General features: G+C 34.1%; 1 protein-coding gene across 1 annotated transcript; it reads left to right on the forward strand.

Annotated features, from left to right (window-relative positions):
• Window positions 1-228: 228 nt before the first annotated feature.
• LOC145100145 (uncharacterized) lies at window positions 229-3232 on the forward strand. Its single transcript, XM_079037528.1, has 10 exons — window positions 229-597; window positions 681-822; window positions 914-1057; window positions 1138-1506; window positions 1589-1660; window positions 1752-1835; window positions 1941-2120; window positions 2209-2475; window positions 2550-2729; window positions 2830-3232. The coding sequence occupies exons 1-10, from the start codon at window positions 260-262 to the stop codon at window positions 2863-2865; spliced, it is 1812 nt and encodes a 603-aa protein (XP_078893654.1). The 5' UTR covers window positions 229-259; the 3' UTR covers window positions 2866-3232.
• The last annotated feature ends 9129 nt before the right edge of the window (window positions 3233-12361 follow it).

Here is a 12361-nt window from a genome sequence, read left to right on the forward strand (position 1 = left end):
TGATTTTAGTTTAATGAATACGAAAGCCTTTGCGAACTTAAAAGGATCTGGCGGTAACATATGGGAAGTATTTGAAGTTTTAGATGATGCCCGACGTGCTATTTTCAGAGATACCATCTTTGGTTATTTTATTGATGTCCCTCGTTTACAAGGGGACGCATTATTGTTTCATAAAATGTTCATTCATCAGATCCGGCCGGACCCTGTTTTATCTCCAGATGGAATAAAACGTTTATATTTTCGAGTAGGCAATACGAAAATGGTTTATGGGCCGGAAGAGTTTTGTTTGATTACCGGCTTCAATTTTGGGGAGTATCCAAAAAACATTGAGAGAAAAGGGTCGGAAAAATTAATAAGCCGTAAAAAAAGATGTTTATTGCGTGAACGGCTATTTCCGGACCATACTAATAGTTCGGTGAAAATCGGCGACCTGAAACGTTTAATTTTAAATCGAACATTCCTAGCACTTGACGACGTTGATGCAGTTAGAGTATGTTTGATATACATTTTGTGTGAAGGTTTTTTGGGTAAAGAAGTTAATGATCGGGTGCCACAAGATTGGTTTTTTTTGGCTGAGAATTTGGATCTCTGGAACAGGTATATTTTGTTTACGTTAAAAGTTCTATTTTATTAAAGTTATAATTTATATAATAATCAATTTTGTTTTTTTGTTTTGTTAGCTTCGCTTGGGGTAGCTATCTCTGGGATTTTACTTATGTTGACCTTGAGGATACATGGAACAAAATACATAATTATTTATCACTTTCTGAGCGTGGTCAAACTTTAAAGTACTCCGTCTCAGGATTTACGGCTCCAATAAGGGTATAAAAATTTTCTTATATTTAAATTGTTTTATTGTTATGTTTTTTATTTTAATTTTAACTTTTATTACTGTAATTGTAAAAAATTATAGATATGGATATATGAGATGATTCCGGCTGTTCGTGCATGTGGATTTGCATCGAGAAAAAATAAAGACTTGCCTCGGATGAAACGATGGAGTGGAACAAAAAAATTGAAATGGGTTGACGTGAACAAGATTTGGTCAAAGATGCAGGTTTAAAATTATTTCGTTTATTATTAATAAACTTGATTATTATACTTTTATATGCATTTTTAATATGTTTAATTTTTTAGGAGGGGCTACCACCAAGACAAAACATGTTACCTGGTGATGGTGAGATGACATCTTCTTATTATATGTCATTTCAAGAGTATGTATATGGTGAAGGGAAAGCAGTTCCATCCCCAGTACGGGACCATTTTAGGAGACAAGACGAATCTTCGTCTAGTATGTCGTCTAGTGGTCGCTCTCATGGTAGAGGTCGGGGCAGTGGGAAACACAACCTAGACGAGGTGTTGAAACGGCTACATGCACTGGAGCAGCATGTGTTTATGAACCGACAACCTACAGAGGTTTTTGTTGAAGAAGTGAATAATGAACAATTTTGGAACGACATTATTTTTGATGATACGACAGTGTCACAAAGAAATTATGATGAACATGTTAGTTACACGCTACATTATTTATTAAATTTTATTAACAAATATGAATACCTGTGTTCATATTTTATATTTGAAAATATAGGTTGTGCAAGATGAAGTGATGAATAAAAACAATACAACTGAAAATGTTTTTGGTGATATTCAAGATGACAAGGTTGTTATAGATGTTACCTTTACGATTTTAATAATTACTTTTTAATAAAGTGTCTTTCGTTATTAAGTAAAAAGTTATATTTTTAATGTAGGTGTTGGAGGAGAGGAATGAGTATGCGGGGAACAAATTTGATAATGATGTGTTTGATGTAAATGATTATAGTGAAGTTAAAGAGGTTCTTATAGTTACATTAATATAAATATTTTGTTTATTTAGATATTATTGCTTATTAAATTATGTGTATTTCGTTATTAAGTATAAAGTATTATTTTTAATGTAGGAGTGGGAGGAGAGGAATGACAATGCAGGGAACAAATTTGATGATGATGTGCCGGACGAAGACGAACTAATAATAACGGGAATTGTAGATTATTTTGATGATGATGATGACAAAGAAGTTACACCCGATAAACCGAGGAGTCGAAAACCATCACAATATTTGTGCCCTCCTTACACCGAGGTATTCGTTTTATTTATAAACTGATGATTTTATGTTTATGTGAATTATCTGAAAGATATAGATTTAAACATTTGAATATTGTTTTTAGTTGCACACGACACCGAAGCAAAAAAGAAGAACAAAAAAGAAGGTTGATATCAAATCAACAAGCCCCGTTCCTCCTCCAGTTTTTGGTGTTGCTCATGACTTCTCCATGTTGCGCCTGCATCCTTACGTAGCAGGCGGTGAGGTTGTCATCCAAAATTATGTATTGAATTCATATGATGTCCAACATCGTTTGTTTAATTTCGTGTTAGATAGAGATTTTTGGAGCTCATTGTTTGGGCATACACACGACGGATGGTTGGAGTCAGCGGTAAATTAATTGTTAATTAATTATTTTAAAAGTTAATTGTTTTTTAGTAAATAACAAAACTATCATGTGTGCAGCATATAACCATTTGGTACCGACTATTGATGGAGAGACGGTTTGAGAGCGACCGACATACAATAATGCCTCCAAATTTTTTTGTTTCTCATGCTTTGGAAGAAGGACAGGACTGGAGGGCGTTTATGGCTGGTATTGCTACGTACCCCAACTTCATGGTTGTTTGGTGGAATGTTGATACGGTAAACTTAATAGTTTATATTGAAAATAATATCGTTTTTTTGTTATGTTTTTGTATTGTGATGTAAATAAACATAATTTTATTTTCTGATCCTTATACAGGTCTTATTGCCGATTCATTCATCCCCTAATCATTGACTATTTGGGGAACTACGATTAGCGTCAATGGAAGTGCATATTTATGACAATCTTGGTAGAGGGGCTTATGAAAAATTCAAATCTGAAGGAATCTTTTCCAAATTTGAACGTCGGGTGGCAAATTATTTGGACAAGATTAAGTATTGGGCCCAGAGGAACATCCCAAGGATTCCATTGAATATGCAATTCATTTATGAAGAAAATGTTCCCCAACAAAGTAGTCATTTGGGAGATTGCGGTGTTTTTGTTTGTATGTTTATGGAGCAATTGGTTTCAGGTCAACCAATACGTGTTCTTATTGACCCAAAGAACGCAGCTTTAGAGTTCCGTCTACGGATGGCAAAAATTATTTGGGGGTCTAGTCTTGGTCCTACGTAGTTGGATTATATAAATGTATATATAAATTAATGTTGGATTTCATTATTAGTTTATTTTTACAGTTTACTCAACGGATGGCAAAAAATATAACGTTACGACAATTACAACAGATTAATGACCTACTAATTACTTATCAATACATACAACATAAGAACGACTACAACATTTGTTTTAACGTTACAAATAAAACAATTTATTGACGTAACAACTTCAAAACCATAAAAACAATATTGAAAAGCTTACAACTTGTAAACAAGAACTGCCAAGAACAACACCCAACTACAAACCAACGCTATCTTTAACTTCTTATTTTCTGATTGAAAGAACTTATTAGAGTTAGCTACTTTAGCTATTACCATAGAAGATTGGTCCTTCTCTTCATCAACCCAACTGATAAACCCGCATTTTGGTCCCTGTTAAATTTAATATTCACAGTAAGAAAATAAATTTTTGTGATGTAAACACGAGGGTTTAAATTTGAATGACGTTAACAACATGATACCAAATATGGGCAAGCGTAAAACAATCTTCCTGGGTTTTTAGCTGTACCCGAAATCCTAACGATACGTTCTCTTCCGCAATTGCAGTATGCCATTAGCCTTCTTTTTCTTTTAAATCGGAGTTACTTTCTCAGTTAAATTTTTCATAATGAGTGACACCCATTTATAGAAGAAATCATATTACAGACAATTCTTTTTGACTATGAAATGAACTGGTTTGACTATGAATTCAAAAAGTTGAACTATGAAATGCAGACAAGTACGTTCTGTAGTATTGTCATGTCGGTCAGTGAAATTTGACTATGAAATGAACTGGTTTGACTATGAATTCAAAAAGTTGAACTATGAAATGCAGACATGTACATTCTGTAGTATCGTCATGTCAGTCAGTGAAATTTGACTATGAAATGAACTGGTTTGACTATGAATTCAAAAAGTTGAACTATGAAATGCAGACAAGTACATTCTGTAGTATTGTCATGTCGGTCAGTGAAATTTGACTATGAAATGAACTGGTTTGACTATGAATTCAAAAAGTTGAACTATGAATTTAAAAGGTTAAACTATGAATTTTGATCAGTAGAGATACCATATTTTCTATTTATAATTGCATTTGTTTCATATTGCATTTGTGTGATGATTGTAGAGCACTATCATCGATATTGAAAATGAGTAGTTACAGCGAAAGAACCTTTTCTCAACTACCAATTTTCTTGCATAACCTTCAAAGAACAAATCCTAATACCTTCACAGCCATTAAGAAAACCGATACCAACCGCTTTCAATTCTGTTTTGTGGCTTTAGGTTGCGTGGTATAACATACTTCTTTTATTGAGTTATATAATATTTCATGGTAATGTATCTCGATTAGTTTTTACTTATCACTAATATGTGTTCGTTTTTATGTAGATTCGTACCTTCCTTAGGTGCATGATACCGCTGATATATGTGGGTTATTTACCCCTTCTTGGGAGCTTTCTGACAACAATGTACTTCGCAGTGGCTTTAGATGGAAATCATGAACCACTACTCTTAGCAATTGGTTTGGGAACCTTACAGTGTGAAGAATCATGGAGATGGTTCATGATGAGGTTAAGAGATTGTTTAGGTGAGGACATAGAGTTTGGTTTCATAAGCAACCTGTGTGATAACATAGACTTTGGTGTTCAGAGTGCCTACCCGGATTCCTATCATGGATATTGTCCTAAAGATATAGCTCGAAAGATACGTGAGTCTGTCAGACATAACAATACGGAAGTCGAATCGTTGTTTTGGAAGTCATGCAATGCATATAGCGTTGATGATTTTTACTTGTGTTTGGAAAGGTTGCAAAGTACATGTAGGAAACCACCTTTCTGCACCTTGCTTATGAGTCCAATTTACTGGCTTGACGATATACCGATTTCAAAATGGACAAGAGCATTTTTCCCAAAAATACGTTACAATGTTAAATCGATTGACGTCCCTGAAATTTTGCAAATTATATCCTCACGTGAGTTTCCTATAACAACGATAATTGAGTTAACCACCACGTCGATACAATCAAAGTATGCTGAACGGGCCGAACTGGCTGGTAAGGGAGATTGTTATATTTAGTTTTTTTTATTGTGCTACTATTTTTATTAAAATATCAAATTTTACAGGGAGGTTGTCTGGTGGGTTGACCCCTTACGTTGAGAGTAAGGTTCAAAAAAGTCTCAACAAGTCTTATAATTGTAATGCAAGACGTTTGTATGGGGATACATTTGAAGTCGATGACACTTTTGCCACCAGCAACGTATAACTTGAACGAAGGGTATGTAGTTGTGGTAAATGGCAAAAAAGCGGTATACCATGTGGCCACGCTATAGCATGTCTAAGAACCCGTACATCTGAGTCCATTCAGAGAATGGTTGATTACAAGTTCACTAATTATGTGTATCGACTTGCATATGGATCTGAGTTGGTGAATACTATACCATCACATGTGCATTGGGAAATACCAAATGAAACGGTGGTCCTATTACCTCCCTCAATGCAGTAGTTATTCATGTAGCACCTTTATGTTTTATGTAGTATTATGTATTAGTTTTTTATGTACCCCGTTTTTATTTTAGTGTTGTGTTACGTATTAGTTATCCATGTACCCAGTTTATATTTTATGTCGTATTATGTATTAGTTATTTATGTACCCCATTTATATTTTATTGCGTTCTATATATTGGCTATTGACGAAACAACATACATTAAAAGAAATAGACGTTTATTAAATAGTAACGACTAGACACATACAACAACAAGTAACTTAAATAACGAAAAACAATTAACTTAACCAACATGCATATTAAAAATAAGGGACATTCTTTAAAAGATTCCATGCATCTAAGTGGGTAAACTTGCTACCATCATATTCAAAACGGTATAGTTCCAAAGCCACCCGCGTAGAATGTCTTCATCCGTATTTGCATGTTCGTTATCCAACTCGTTATAAATACGTTGAAATTGTTTCACCTTCATTTTCATATCCAGAAACTTCGCTTTGACATCTCTTCTTCTTCGATATTGAGTGCGGTTCATTAAATGGTGAAACAAATGACAGACACGAGACCAAAATGATCCAGCACGAACTTGTGGGGGACCCGGTGGAAAATCCACCTCTACAGTTGTAATCCAAGCTTGAACCAAAGCGACCTCCTCTGCGTTCCTCCATATATGTGGTGAGTCCATAATTGCAAGGAGGGAAGTAATACAATACAATTACAACGGATATTGAAATCTATTTATAACGACTCCTTACTTTCCTGGTGCAATGACTTGTCAATTCAAGCAGCAATGTATTGTGTTGTCATTCAACCGGGGATGAATTGTCAACGCGAACAGTGATCTGTTGTGTTATAAGTATAGTACACTACATTCGTCAGTTAATTTTGACTATGAATTGCAGACATATTAGAAGATTGGACTGCGATTTTGTGTAGAAACTACTATAAATTAACCTTAAGTTACATGCAATACTTTATTAAATTAACCAATAAAGTTGTTCAAATATTGTTTTTTAGATTCTACTCTCTTTGTTTCAATCAAAATGAGTTCTATATCATGGAGCAATGAAGAGTTCTTGGTTCTTACACATGCTTATATTCATGTGTACGAGACAAGCAAGTTGAACGATCCAATGTTTTGGAGCCGTTTAACCAATATTTTCAATGCTGAAAACCGAATGGCTACAAGAAACGATCGTGACGAACTAGACATCTTAGCAAGATGGTATGAAATGAAAACCGAAGTTCTATTATTCAACGATCTTTATATCAAAATTGACGACACCCGTTTAAATGCTACCGAGGATGTCATCTTGGAAGCTGCTAAGGAGGAATACAAGTCATTAAGTAACGGGTTGGAATTCCAGTTTGAAGCCCCTTGGAATATTTTGAAATATATCCCGTTTGTTTAAAATCTATTTTAGTTTATTATTTGAGTACTAGGTTATTTTCATGTATTTCTTATGTATTTCGTATGTATTTCGTTTGTTTAAAATCTATTTTAGTTTATTATGTGAGTACTAGGTTATTTTCATGTATTTCGTATGTATTTCATTTGTTTAAAATATATTTTAGTTTATTATGTGAGCAACTCGTATGATTAACTTGAGTTAATAAATGGTCATTGCATTAGTTATCACAATAAATTAGAATACATTAGTAACAAGGATTCCATGAACCATTAAAAACATCACAACAATTACATGAAAAACAACGACATAATACGAACAAAGCATTAACGTAAAACACAAGTCCATGGGTTATTCTTAACAGAAATTAGAGCGGTCTACTTGAAATACTGTTTATCTCTAACAACCTTCCAAACTTCCTCATATTCGAAGTCTCTGCCGTCATGCTCACAGATGTAAAACTTTGTAACAACTTCCAAGAACTCTTCTTCGTCACGATAACGAACATTGTTACGTTTCGCATAACTACATGCTCGATTGAACCATGTCACTTCTTCCTTTACATCCGTCCACTTAGTAACAACATCTGATTTTTCTCTTTTTTGTCCTTCTCCCATCTCATGGTTAAACAAAGATGTGATGCGACTCCATTCATCACCAATTAGGCAATGCGGGGGAGCAAGTAACGATTCACCATCCTTAACACTTAGCCAGCATTGTATTAGAACTAACACCTCGTTTGTCGTCCATGGCCTTTCAGAATTGGAACCAGGTACTTCATTCGAAGAACTTGCTGCATTCGACGACATTTCTAATAATGGGAATTCGTTTCGTTTAGGTGATTTGGGTGTTTGGTTTATAGATCTTAAACATCTATTTATATAAATAAATAGACTATGAATTAATACTTTGACTACGAAATGGTTATATTTGGACTACGATTTTCAGCTTTATGCATTGTTTTGTCATGTCAAACTGTCATTTATCTCTTGTCACTTAAGGGTCCCACTGGGATGTGCAGGTTACTACAGTGACTTGTCATTACTGTTTAGTCATTTCAAAGTTGGACTTCTCATTACTGTCTAGTATGTATAAATACCACTTATTGCTCCAGTTTAATACAATATCGACTTTATTATGAGTTCCTCACACAAATTCGAAATTTGCTCATGCAACGAAGTAGATTGTTACTACTGTGATTCGGTAGACCCTTTTTTTACACCCTCTTCAGCCGGGCCATATATGTCACATGAAAATTTTGAAGAATTAAAGAAGGCTGAAGCACAACAAGAAGAGGACAAAGAGTCATCCCGACTTCTCACTTAACTTGCTAATGATATAGATTCGGAATGCAAACAAGCTTAAGAATGGATTGACCTCAATAAAAACAAAATCAAAGAGCATAAAGATTGGATAAAAAAGAGTAAGAAGGCAATCAAAACGACTGAAAAACGGATTGCTGAGAAGGATGAGCAGTTGATACACATTATGGTAAAAAAGGATCGTTTCGAAGACAAAATGAGAATTAGGGATGACTATATAACAATGGAGAAAGAGAAGTACCCGTTGCAGTTCCCTGAGTTTAAAAATTAGTTACAAAGTTGTTGTAATATTATCATGAAACAGATTAGGTTGCCAAAGGATCGTTTGTTGTTTTTTTTAAATAACATGTTGTAACTGTTAAAATAAATCTGCAAACTATATTTTATAATATAAAGACTTCATTCATTGTTATAATCAACAAACTTAACTAAAATATGAAAGCATAGCAATGTCTTGTAAGAGTTAATAAAAATATTACAATACATAATAAGCTAACAATTCGTCATTACTCTTAATTTCAAGGTTGTTTTATATCAAAATCAGCGTTATAGGTTTGTGAGCAACCCGCTAAACCACCAATATTATATGCCATTTCTGCAGTAGAAATTATGTGACCTGCTCTGCTACCGGACGCCCTTCCAGTACAATTATTTCTCGTGTGTCCTAGTTGACCACATGTAGAACACTCTTTTATAATTGGACCCTCGCCTTGGGATGGAATGCGGTCTGTGTTTCTTGGCCTGCCTGGCTGACGTTTATCCATTATAGGTGGCTTAACAATCATCAAATCATCGGGGATCTCCCATTCGGATGGCTTCGGCAAAGGGTTTATTGATTCCTCATATGTTTTCCTCAGTGTTTCGGTAAGGTAAGCATTTAATGCAAACCTCGAGCAGTCTTGGTAATTGTTCACTGTTAAACATCTTATGACATGACCACAAGGTATCCCATCAAGTTGCCAATGCCTACATGTACATGTCATATGTTGAAAATCAACAATCACATTTTGTGCCCCCTTTTTGACCTCGCATTTCGTATTTGAGATCATGCGAACATCCCATTTGGTAAAAGTTTTCTTGTTTTCTTTTACAACTTCATCCGCCCAAGGGGTAAGTGTTGTTGTTGCTTCCGCTAAAAAAACAGCCAAAATGAAGAAGTTAAGATCAATAACATCAAAACTAATAAAACATTAATATTACAAATTTACTTAATACCTGCAAAGTTACGTCTTTGAAACCACCATTGTTGCATTGTAGCACGAAAAAAATCAATCAACATAAGTATTGGCACCTTACGTGCATGTCTAGATAATGCATTTATAGACTCCGCACTGTTGGACGACATAAGATTGTATCGGTTCCCTTTAAAATGTGCCCTTGACCAGGTTTCTGGATTTATACTTTTTAAGTACTCCCATACTGGTTCTTTTGTCTTTTTCATAACATCCATGGCAGCATCAAAAGCATCAACTGTGTACGCCCTACACGCCTCCCAAAAAATTCATTTAACCGTCTTACTCTTGCCGAATCTAGATACTATGTTGAAATACAAATGGACACCACATATTCCATGATGAGCGTGAGAAAAAATGTTGGCAACAGATGTTGCTATAGATGGACACCTATCATATATAAATGTAAGCTCCTGCATATTTCCTATGCAATCATGTAGTTTTTGAAAAAACCATGTCCAAGAATCGGTACACTCATTTTTGCATATACCATATGCAACCGGTAATATTTGGTTTTGTCCGTCCTTAGTAACTGCAAGTAGCATGGTACCTTTGAACTCGCCCTTTAGGTGAGCTCCATCTACTACTAGGGTCGGCTTACAAAAATTGACAAAAGCTCGTACCTACAATACATTGTATATCTATTCAAATACACCAAAATAAATATTAAAAAATTAAATTAGGATATGATAATACTAACCGAGCAACCGAGTGCGACGTACAAAAACTCAAAGCGATCATCAGCATCTGTTTTAATATGTGTGACAGTACCCGGATTATGTTTGGCCAAGTTGTGACAATACGCCGGAAGTTTGGTAAAAGAATCCTCTTTCGTACCCCTTAACGACAACAATGCATATTGCTTCGCACGCCATGCCTGATGGTATGAGATATTGATATTCAATTGAGCATTCATATCATTAACAATTTCTTTTCCCCGATAAACTCTCTTCAGCCAAAACATCAGCAACATATTCACCCAAAACATATTTGTTTGCTTGTCGATGATTAGGTTGCAACAATGTTGAAGAACATGTGTGTACATCAACAAATTTATTCACTTGGAAAAGTCCATCAGAATTTTTAATTGCTTTTGCTCTTAGTAACCAAGAACAATTTTTCGAAACACACACAGCTTCATACCTTGATTTGGTGGATCTACTTGTCCTCGTCTGGAAACCTTCTCGAAGACATTTTTTTTACCAATACACCGCTTTAAAAGTTCTTTGTTCTTAAATATACTCTCACATTGAATCTTTTGAAGATTCATGTCTACCATCTGTGTTGGGATATCTTCATTAATATCAACTGGCCATGCTGGTACAGGGGGCATACCGTGAAAAAGGTTATCGGGAAACTTAGCTTTAACTTCATCACCCAACTCATCTCTATCGGAATTGCTTTGTAGCTCGGTTATATCTAAACATACATCACCAACATCAACATAATGCCCGTAAACATGATTTTTTTTTCATTTTTTTGACTTGAATTTTTTTTCTTTTTAGTTTTATCTACCACACGCCTATTCATAAGTTTAACTTCTTGTTCGGCAACATCATCACAACGACCACCCACATGATTAAGATATGTACCAACATCATCATCACCAACATACTTGTAATTCTCGGGATCCACATAGTGAATAGGTGAATAACTAACATTAACATTTTCAGCAACACTGTGAAACTGAGGTACACTAGGAGTATTGAAAGTACCTATTGGATCGTTGCTCCCTTTATAACTGCATAAATTACCAACAAGCTGGTTTCCAATTTCACCACCCCCATTAACCTCCTCAACTTCATCAACCACCACAAACACTTTCACAGCCCTTCCTCCACTACATTTGATTACGTTTATCAACATTCTAACATCCATGTCTTCAACTATAGCTATATAATAATTTAATTCAGGATGGTGGAAACGAAGACTAATTCTAAATTAAAATATATTTTATTAAAACTAAGTTTATATATTTTTTAGGTTTATCACTAATAAACGTTCGATGATCTTTAGAAATTGACTTTTTAGAAACCATATTATTAAGGGAAATCTTCAAAAAAGTCCAAATATTTACGGAAAAGTCACACTTTAGTCCCAAATTTTTTTTTTGAACAAAAAAATCCTGAAAACCGGCAAAAATTTGCAGTTTGACCCTTTTTGACCGGTTGAAACCGGTACCAAATTAATTTGGGACTATTTCATAAACTAATCCAAAATATTGAGATTTTTCAGTAAACAAAAAATATTATGACTTTTCTGTAAGCAAAAATATTAACACTTTTCTATAAACAAAACCTTTATTATTATTATTATTATTATTATTATTATTATTATTATTAAAAATATAAATAAGAATACTATTTTTTGAAGTTGTTATTATTAGTATTGTTACTAATATATATATATATATATATATATATATATATATATATATATATATATATATATATGCATTTAAATGAAAAAAATAATATTAATGACATTGTTTAAGGGTGGAGGTGGAGGAGATGGTGATTTTTTAGCATTGAAATCATAGATGTTTGCTTCTATACTTTTACTTTGTATATGGCAATTTCACATTTGTTATTATTGTTTTCAATTCAGAATAATAAAACTTAACAATTTAAAAGA

This window comes from Lactuca serriola, chromosome 4, assembly GCF_051521515.1.
Source record: "Lactuca serriola cultivar US96UC23 chromosome 4, Lser_US96UC23_V15, whole genome shotgun sequence".
Lineage (NCBI taxonomy): Eukaryota > Viridiplantae > Streptophyta > Magnoliopsida > Asterales > Asteraceae > Lactuca > Lactuca serriola.